This window comes from Ascaphus truei, chromosome 20 (genome assembly GCF_040206685.1).
Source record: "Ascaphus truei isolate aAscTru1 chromosome 20, aAscTru1.hap1, whole genome shotgun sequence".
In the NCBI taxonomy this organism is placed as follows: domain Eukaryota; kingdom Metazoa; phylum Chordata; class Amphibia; order Anura; family Ascaphidae; genus Ascaphus; species Ascaphus truei.
The window spans coordinates 21,198,856-21,210,169 of NC_134502.1; the positions used below are offsets into that span (position 1 = coordinate 21,198,856).

At 39.8% G+C, this 11,314-nt stretch overlaps 1 protein-coding gene across 1 annotated transcript; it reads left to right on the forward strand.

Annotated features, from left to right (window-relative positions):
* The first annotated feature begins 6,834 nt into the window (after window positions 1–6,834).
* LOC142471020 (olfactory receptor 11A1-like) lies at window positions 6,835–7,779 on the forward strand. Its single transcript, XM_075577818.1, has one exon. The coding sequence runs from the start codon at window positions 6,835–6,837 to the stop codon at window positions 7,777–7,779; it is 945 nt and encodes a 314-aa protein (XP_075433933.1).
* Window positions 7,780–11,314: the final 3,535 nt, after the last annotated feature.

An 11,314-nucleotide genomic window follows, 5' to 3' on the forward strand; every position in this document is an offset into this window, starting at 1 on the left:
CAGAAGATTCCCTTCTTATACCCACAGTTGAAAAACATTACCAGGATTCCTGAAGGAAATATCCCATTGTGTTCAGAAGTTTCCCTTTCTAAATAACACAGTTTTTGCAGATGGGAAACTTTGTGATGCCCCCTTGTTACAAATTGTATCTCTAAAGAATAATGCAGTTCGATAATCACTAACCTCAGCAATAAAACTACTAATCCATCAAATTAATTTGTAGCAGAAAAAATGGACATCGTTGAAAAGTCCCAGTAAGAATCAATTTGAGCATAAGTAGTGTATTTGTACGCAGGTTTATAAAATGCTCCCTAATTAAATGTTTCTTTCATACCAAAAGGTATCATTGCTTTAAGATTAAATAGAAAAAAGTATTTCTCCGGCAAAAGTTTATTAACAATGTGCTGTATTTTTATATACTGCTTATTTATAAAGTTTTCATACAGTGTTATTTGCAGGTGATTGGGGAAATTATACATTAAGTAGGCGAGGTATATTTACATTAAGGAAAGGATTTCCAGCACCGATATGTGTCCTGAGAGTTACAGATGTGGCACATGCATATACAACTGTAACGTTGATGCTCACTTCAAATAAGGCGGGACCCCAGTACTGAGGTGGGGTATGTAAACGCCACCTACAGCAATGAGGGCACGTCTGGAATGTGGATGATCAGGGTAGCCGGGTCGGTATTGAAGATCTGAGAACAATCCTGATACTTGCCGAGGTCGAAGGGTTGGAGCAAGGAGAGTTGTCGAAGTCCAGGTGCCATGGTCAGGGGTTGGAGAGAAGCGGAGGTCAGAGGTAAGCCAGGGTGGTTAATTCAGAAGAGGGAGGTCTAAGGCTCAAGCCGGTCGGTACACAGGAAATCAAACAGCAACAAGGTTAGGGCAAGGCAAGGCAAGACAAAGCTAGGAACGGGGAAGTGGGAACACACAGGCTACAAGGAATTATGCTCAGCCTAAATGCCAGTGGCAAATCTGAGCATATATGAGAACAGATCAAATCAGACAGGAGCAGCGGTGCGGCCTCAGTGGAGGCAGGGATAGGTGGAGCGGTGCAGGAGACAGGTGGCAGTGATTAAGTGAACAGTAATTATTGACACGCTGCTGGGGAGCGGTGCACACGCGTCATGTGTGCGCGACACGCAGCGCTGTCACGTGACGTGAATGGGAGGTGGGGCCAGTCCCTGTAATGTTAGAAATACCTCTCCGTGCGCGCGTAGTGATGTCCGCGGATGTGTTTGAAGCTGCAGGTAAGGAGGGAGCGCGCCGCGGGGACGCGGTCCCCGATTCATTACAACAACAAAAAGGATCCTTTCACAGCCCAAAATGCAACTTCATTATTAAAGAGTAGCACTGTAATGATAACCAGCCAATGCCCAAGTTACATTATTCCATAGATTGGTGTATGCAGCTAATTTTTCCGTTGTCAAATTAGACCAATCTGGGTGATAATCCCTCACCCGGTTGGCTGCTACAATACAGATGTAGCCAGTCTCATTGTTCATATAGATAATCCAACATATCCTGTTATAACTCAAAGAAGGGTGGGGAGCCGTGTTGGTCCTTTCTGCCACGGAGTAACAAAGGAGGGAGAGGGAGACAGTGTTATGATACATTTTAATGGTCCAACAAGTAGTTGATATTTTACAAACTTTCTAACTTCTCAGGGTCCTTCATCGGGTATGACAGAAATACAGAAACAAAATATTATATACAGTGTTTGTAAGAGGGATATCTGGTTGCAGTGGATGTTAAGATTAAGTGGCAGTGACAGAGAGGAATATCTCAACATATCCCAACATATCCCAACATATCCCACCACAGGAAACAATGACGCTGGCTACATCTGCAAATCTCTCTGCAGTTATCGCTTCTATTTTAAGTTTAAAAGGAAACATACATTATTTATATTGTTTTGTGGTTTGTATTAGGAACCATTAACCGAAGGGAAGTTTTATCTCAAGTAACATCAATTTATTTTATTATTTTCCTCCAATTGGATCATTGGACAGTGCCACGATATATATGCTCCAGAATTACTTGTTTTGCAATTCTTTTAGCTGATACTTCCTGTCATATCCTCTAACGCGTTTCACGCACATGGCGCTTTATCAAAGATACCTATAGGGGGTGCACATAGGGATATAACATATGATGGGGAACAAGAAGAAGATCCTATGATATTAGTGCATAATATCATAGGGATCTTCTTCTTGTTCCCCAATCATATGTTTTTAATTTAATACATTTTAGATATTGGACTACTGTTCCACCGGTACACCTTTTTGTCAGCTGTGCTTCATTTTTTTTCTATTTTTGATTCATCTCAACTACTGACCATGCGCCTGGATGCACGCTGTGCTAGAGATACAATTACTGATTCAAGACTCCCTGCTCCCCGCTAGTGAAGCAGTCTGTTCAGCCGGGCGTGTGGCTGCACGGATCCTGGTTTGACCGCCCTCCAGTTTCAGCAATTACGTCCCCGCCACTGCAACGGAACAGCTGATGTAAGCGGAGCCATACCGGAGCTGTGCGGTGTGATTACAGTGTGGAAGATCTACCCTTATACTTTACGGAAGGAGGATATTTCGTATACGGCTGGGAATGCAGTTTTGAGCTGTGGTGCTGTTCCTACTCCCTCCTCTCTCCCCGCCCCCCCTCTCTCTCCGTCTTCGTTCATTTTGGTAACCGTGAGTAAAGTGGGCAACATTATTCCGCTGTGATTAATCTAGCCAGTTGCCACAAACACATAAACATACACAAACACATAATTATTGTTATTACCGTATATGTTACCAGTAGGGGGTGAAGAATGGTTCTATACACTATATAGTGTATCTCTAGCTAAAACATTTATGCAATTTTCATTGAGCTCTTGTACTTTGTGGGCTGGTAACAGTCCTGCTACTCTTTGACACTTGCTGTCACACGCGGCCACACACTGCGGTCACGCAACTACTGGTCACAATGTTGAGGTCTGGAACAGAAAGTAGCGTAGGAGACGGTGAGCGAAGACCCCCCAACGCTGTGTTTCGGCCCCTGACGAAGCCGTTCCTGGCTAAACGCAGCGTTGGGTGTCTTCGCTCACAGTCTCCTATGCTACTTTCTGTTCCAGACCACAACATTGTGACCAGTAGCCGCGTGACAGCAGCTTGTGGCAGCGTGTGGCAGCAAGTATCAGCATTATTGCCTTTATTACGGGACATTGTGTTTGTGCTATTTGGAGTCAGTACCGCTGCTATTACTATTCAGGACCACAGGATTCTTTGGGACTCTTCAGCTGCTACTTCCCCTTTCAGGCTGGGCTCGGCGTATACCGCAGTGGTTGCTGTTTAGAAGGGTTTGGAGGGGTGACACTTACTGTATATCCCTTTACATAGTATTATCTTATTTGCGCATTATTTATTTGCACACTAACTTTCCTGATATGTTGCAGCGGATGCTGTTGTGTTTGATGGCCCTAAGGGATTATATATACCCGGCATTGAGTGCTTACTGCATTAGGGTTGTTTCACCACACCTCCTGTTATAGCACATTTTGACACATACATATGCCACATTTGCTCTGGCATTTTGTTTATTCCTATGAGACAGATCTGTGATATTTATTATCTCAGGTTTACTGGGGCAGCTTTGATTCTTTGTTGCTCTCACCATTGCTTCTGTTTGCTGTTGCACCTCTGTGTATTCATACATCTGTTTATACAGGGATGTTGCCATACTAGCAGGGTTTAGGATATACTGTGCTAGGTTTGGCTTAGTATATATTAGTATACTGTATATTCATTTTCCTTGCATTATTAGTATTGTGACATTGATTTACATTGGTAGCGGCTTTAGTGTAGTTGGACTCCATATATATATATATATATACATACATACATACATACATGCATACATACATGCATATACATACATGCATACATGCATATACATGCATATACATGCATGCATACATACATGCATACATACATGCATGCATACATGCATATACATACATGCATGCATACATGCATATATACATGCATGCATACATGCATATATACATGCATATATACATGCATGCATGCATACATGCATATACATGCATGCATACATGCACATACATGCATGCATACATGCATATACATGCATGCACATGCATGCATATACATGCATGCATATACATGCATATACATGCATGCATATACATGCATATACATGCATATACATGCATATACATGCATATACATACATACATACATACATATATACATGCATACATATATACATGCATATATACATGCATATATACATGCATATATACATGCATATATACATGCATATATACATGCATACATGCACATACATACATACATACATACATATTATATATATATACATATATACATACATATATACATACATACATACATACATACATACATATACATATATACATACATATATATATATTAATTTGTACATATATACATACATACATACTCTTCTAGGTATATAATCTCCTAGCAAGGTCCCCTTATTCCATTTCACTTACATGTGAGTATCTGTACTGGTATATACCAGTTTTTAATTGCACTAGGTTATACAAGCATATGCTTTGATATTTTAACCCCTTCTGGGCTTATTTCACATAACACTAGTATGCATTTAGCGTAGGGACCTGCTAAAGAGACTTACCTTGACGTGGTTAGCAGGCTTGGCATTATTTGATCAAAGGATGTATACCAAAAGTCTCCTTTTTTCTTATAGATATTTACACCATACATATATATATATATTCCCCATTGATTGCTATCCCTATGGGAGAAGCGCAGGGATTCACTTTCTGTTTTGCACATTTGTATGGCCATTTCCTTCACTAGCTGCATGCTCTTTACATGGAGAAGCGCAGTGATTATATTTGTTTTACATTATTTGTTGGGCCGATTTTAATCCTTTGCAGCACGCTCCTAGAGGGCAACACTACTATGGTGTAATTGAATATATTTAGCCAATCACCTGCAACTGCTTATTGAGCAGTTTGTGGCAGGCCAGCCCCTCCTCTTCTAGGTATATAATCTCCTAGCAAGGTCCCCTTATTCCACTTCACTTACATGTGAGTATCTGTACTGGTATATACCAGTTTTTAATTGCACTAGGTTATACAAGCATATGCTTTGATATTTTAACCCCTTCTGGGCTTATTTCACATAACACTAGTATGCATTTAGCGTAGGGACCTGCTAAAGAGACTTACCTTGACGTGGTTAGCAGGCTTGGCATTATTTGATCAAAGGATGTATACCAAAAGTCTCCTTTTTTCTTATAGATATTTACACCATACATATATATATATATTCCCCATTGATTGCTATCCCTATGGGAGAAGCGCAGGGATTCACTTTCTGTTTTGCACATTTGTATGGCCATTTCCTTCACTAGCTGCATGCTCTTTACATGGAGAAGCGCAGTGATTATATTTGTTTTACATACATACATACATACATACATATTATATAATTAATATGTAGCGAATATATATATGGGGAAAGGCGGGGTTGCAGACCTGCCTAAGACATGCAAATGAGCATACAGTTATATTTGCATATTTGCTTTCCTGTGGAGGGTTTTTGTCACTTTTTTTACTCACCATAACTTAACTCAGTATTATGGTTTAGCCTATCCCATAGCCTCTCTTGCATTCCCAGTAAAATCAACCCCACACTGATGAGACCCATCAAGGTCGAAACAGCTGTCTGTGGGTGGTTTTCTGGGTATGCACCTTAACCCTGGCTGTGCTCAAAGCTGTGACCATGCAGCAAGCTTAAGCCTATAGGGAACCATGTTAAAAATGGTTATTGAGGCAAAAAGTGACACTGTGTGCTCATTTGCATGTCATTTCCCAGAATCCCCTGCTGCAGTGGAAGTGCTGTATGCTGGGTGATAATGGGGAAAGGCGGGGTTGCAGACCTGCCTAAGACATGCAAATGAGCATACAGTTATATTTGCATATATATATATATATATATATATATATATATATATATATATATATATATATATATATATATATATATATTTGCTACATATTAATTATATAAAGGATTTACTTACTACTTGCTATTCATGCACTTGGGTATTATAGCATTTGGATATGGTTCACTACGTTTTTTTATTATAGTCTGTTTGTCTTCATTAGGCTGTTTGTTTAATAAATATTTACAATTCTTAACTCATACCTTTGTGCCCCATTTTGGAGTCCTAGTGGGTCCTGTTCTATGGGACCCACTATCTCTTCTCTCTTGTATACAGTGCCATTATTTTCAGTCAGAAATGACTTTCTTTATCCACTTAGGAGATATCAGTGTTTGATGTTTCACTGGGTTTTTGTTTGGCTTCCTCTGGATATACTGTAAATACTGTAAGTGCAAATATATAAGTCCTGTACAGTCTCTGTCGCCTAAATATTTCATACTGTAGTTTGAACTTGATGGACATATTGTATTCTTTTAACCTCATCTACTATATGTATTGTATGTAACAGGTTTTCCGCTATTCTGTCACTATCCCTAAACTGTTTTTTTTTTAACAAGTATACAGTATATATATATATATATATATATATATATATATATATATATATATATATAATACAAAGTGCAATAAAGCATAGTACTAAAAAAACAAAAAAAAGGGAATAAAGCATAGTGTACAGTACAATGTGTAACATTAATATATTAAGGCTTTTCTGTCTTATATGTATTAATTGCCTGAATAAACTCTCTCTTCTTGCAGCACGAGAACTGATATTTAATATGAAGATCTCCTTTTCCTCTAACATCCCACAATGCTCCGGGAGAATCAGACCACAGTTACAGAATTTCTGCTTCTGGGATTTCCAGCCATTCACAACTTCAAGATCTTACTCTTCTTTGTCTTCCTTCTGTTATATATTTTCACCTTAGCAGGAAATGTCCTGATCATTGTCTTGGTGTCAACCAGTCACCAGCTCCGTACGCCCATGTACTTCTTTCTCAGTCACCTGTCCCTGTCTGATATCTTGATGACAACAGATATTGTGCCTAACATGCTATACGTAATAATGGCAGAAGGAGCCGTTATCTCTCTCGCTGGCTGCATCTCTCAATATTTCCTCTTTGGTGCCTCAGCAACTACTGAATGTTTCCTCCTTACATTGATGTCTTATGATAGATACCTGGCTATTTGCAACCCATTGCGTTACTCTTCTATTATGGACTTTAAGCTTTGCTGCCAAACAGTTTTCTGGTCTTGGTTCTTAGGTTTTATGTTATCACTAAATATGGTTATTTTGGTTTGTTCATTTCAGTTATGTAACCCTAATGTCATTGATCATTTCTTCTGTGATATTAACCCTCTCTTAGAACATTCTTGCTCAAACAGATTCATTGTGGATACAGTATTATCTTTTCTAGGCATCCCTTGTGTTATTCTCCCATTCATCTTCATCATTGTCACTTATATCTGCATCTCCATCACCATCCTCAGGATCTCCTCCACCACTGGGAGACAGAAAGCCTTCTCCACCTGCAGCTCTCACCTGGCCATTGTGTGCACATATTATGGGACACTGTTTGCTAAATATGTAATTCCCCCCAAAGGACAGTCAGTGAATGTAAAGAAAATCACCTCTCTTCTGTACACAGTCGCCACCCCATTATTCAATCCCATTATCTATACTCTGAGGAACAAGGAGATCCAGGCAGCTCTGTGTAAATGTATTAGTATAAGGGTACAAACACATTTTGAGTAGCAGGAGATAAACTACAGAAGGTCAATTCTATTGTGTTATGTTCAGAGCGTTAAAAATTATATCTTTGCTGAAAGCTATAATAGATGCAGTAAGGATACCTCTTATAACCTGTAGTTTTGCAGTTACAGTATATTGACATTAAAGAAAATACCGGTGCGCAGAAGAGTATTCTAAAACTTGCCTTAAGCTTGCCTTGGTAAACCTGGGTCTATCACCAACAAGATCCAGGTACATGCTGGGTACATGCTGCAAAGATTTCAGTGACATTTCTGCAGAGACTATTGACCCATCAGATTAACACAGCAGGGGTCCCTGGCAGTCCCATTCAGTTTGAATGCGACTGCCAGGGACCCCCGCTGTTAATCCGATGGGCCATTAGTCTGGCAGCAGAAATGTCACTGAAATGTTGCAGCATGTACCCAGCATGTACCCAGCATGTACCCAGCATGTACCCAGCATGTACCCAGCATGTACCCAGCATGTACCCAGCATGTGCCCAGCATGTACCCAGCATGTACCTGCGTCTTGTTTGTGATTGCCCCAGATTTGTTTTAGAATACTCGGCGGCACTACAGTATGCATCAAAGAAGGTTTTTCAGTCCCATTATTCTCCTCAAGCAATAGTGCTAGATTTGGACAGTGATAATATGGAACTGAAAAATAACAAGATGTATAAAAAATATACTGTATATAATAAGTAGATAACAAGTAAAGCTTGAAAACATTAAGCAAACGTTCTTAATAGTACACAGACAGAACCCTAATACTCCTTAGTACATTCACACCTTAGAAATCCAGAACATAACCCAGTGGGCCAGAGGGATCCATGCTCTAATTCAAGGACATTATCTGAACACTAATTGCATTCTTATCCCAAGCCTATATATCAAGCAAGGGAACCTTCTTACTTTCTGAAGTGTTTATTTAGGGGAAACAACACAAATAAAAAGGGGGAAAAGATACTGAGGGAACACTGGGGCATGGCAGCAATGGAGGGGAAGGGGAGCTATAAGGGCAGTGGGATAAATGCAGGATATAGGGATAGGTAAAAATCAGTAACTTTTCCAGGATAGGAGAGATGACTGCTCAAGGTGGCTGCTGGTACTAAAAGACAGCATGCTGGTCTGGGCGGATGGGAAATAAATTGGTACAATACCAACTAACCAGGTAATGTAATGTTAATGACATGTAACATTTGATGTCAATTTTCACACACACTATGATTCCGTAGTCACATACTGTAGCATAGTTACAAAGTGACATAGTAGATGAGGTTTAAAAAGTTTGATTTATGGTAAATGTAGCAGGCAGATACTTTATCCAATATTTCAATTTACAAAATATTTATCCAGAGGAAGGCAAACAAAAGCACAAGTGTAATATCACCCATTGATATCTCAAGGGGAAAAAGAAATTCCTTTCTGACGTCCAATAAGGGCAATCAGATTGCTCCCTGGATCAACATCCTTCACATGTTTATTTACTTGGTATATCCCTGTGTAGCTTTCCTTGCTAAAATGATGTCCAAACATTTTTTGAACAAATCTATTGAATCTGCCATCACAGTCTCCATGGGTAATGAATCCCACATTGTTACTGCCAGTCCTGTAAAGAAATAACACAAAAATAGGAGTGCATACAGTAGAAAGAAAACAAAAAAAACGAAATTAGTACACACATCTTTATCACATAAAACAAAGAATGACACATAAAAAATATCGCATAAAATGTATCACAATAATGGTCAAATGGCACCACATAGGTATCACGTAAATCTAAAAATTTACACGGACGTAACGTCGCTGCGTATGACGTCACCACCACAACACGTAGGTGGTGACGTCAAACGCAGCGACGTTACGTCCGTGACGACGGACCTAAATGCTGCAATCCTGAGAAACCGCGAGGAAGCCGTTAGGAGGTTCCTTTGAGCTGCAAGGTCTGTTTGATACTAACTTAGCAGCCTTGTGCTCTCTTTTCCATCTTTATAAGGACCTTAGAATCGAGCTTATAGGTATTAGCACCTTATCCTTGGCGGGTGTATTAGGGTATTTTTAGATTTATGTGATATTTATGTGATGCCATTTGACCATTATTGTGATACATTTTATGTGATATTTTATATGTGTCATTCTTTGTTTTATGTGATAAAGATTTGTGTACTAATTTCGTTTTTTTATTTTCTTATTATGCGCTCCTATTTTTGTGTTATTCTGTCCTGAGTTTGCCCCGTTGATCACGGGAGATTAGGAGCTGCAAGGAAGATCCAGAAGCTGAGGGAGAGCATTAGGAGGGAAAGCGCGCTCAAATTCCCCTTCCCCAGTCCTGTAAAGAACCCTTTCCTTTGTTGCTGGTGAAATCTCATTTCCTCCTGTCCTTGGGATGAATAGTTCTTTTTAAAGCTACTTGTATTGTCCCCGAAAATATTTGTAAATAGTTATCATATCCCATCTTAGACGCTTTTTTTCTAATGTCAAATGTAAATAAATCTGTTTTAGCTAGCCTCTCTTTAATTTGGGTGCTCTTTTCTGTACTTTTTCTAGTTCCATATTGTATTTTCTATGGAGTGGTGCCCAAAACTGTACTCCATATTCAAGTTATGGTCTTACTAGTGCTTTAAAGAACTGGGAAAAAAAAGTATTTCTAAAGCCGTTCTGTTCACGAATAGATCTAGTTAAAAGAATATAAACTTTATTTAGCAGATAATATAAGGCACACAATGGGCACCTGAGGAATGGAGGTTCCCCCGAAACATTGTGCGCCTTTAGTATTTTACTTTAGTGTGGCGACGGATTGCTGAATCCATAAATTGGATTCTACAAATCCGACCATGGGTTGCGGAATCCGTGGAGTGTATTAGTAATAACAAGCGACAGAGAAGCCCAATGCTACATCCAATATGACAAAAATACACCGTAAAATACTTATATATTCTTGTGAAAAGGGTAATTTAGTTTAACCCTTTGGTCAAAGAATTGTAAGACTGAAAGCCACACCAAGGCAGACCCAGTTTGCAGGTCCTAACACTACCAGATACAATTCTAATATACTGTACCTCTAATAGAATCACAATTCTCATGTACCTCTATTAGGAGGGAGAAAGACAAACATTGGATCTATATCCAGTAGAATGAAAAAGACCTGCTGTCTTGGGAAGTGGGGAGGGGAGGGCTTAAAACCTGGGAAGGAGGAGCCCCTAACCCCCAACAGCTGAGACTGCTGAAAATAAGTTAACAAACAACACACAGAACCTCAGCATTTTGGCTGTAGCATTAGGCTTCTCTGTCATTTGTTGTATACATTTGTCATGCTCAATAGCTCTCCTTTTTAACACATATATATATATATACTAGCTGAGAGACCCGGCGTTGCCCATGAGTTAAATTTCCCGCTAGGAAAGGGGGGGGAGGGGGGGAAAAGGGGGGGGGGAGAGGAGGGGAAAAGGGGGGGGAGAGGGGGGAAAAAGGGGGAGGGGGGGACAGTGGACAGGAGGAGGGAAGGGGGGGACAGTGGACAGGAGGGGGGACAGTGGATG

Coding starts and splice junctions, on each gene's coding strand:
- LOC142471020 (XM_075577818.1), top strand. CDS start 6,835: ATGCTCCGGGAGAATCAGACCACAGTTACAGAATTTCTGCTTCTGGGA.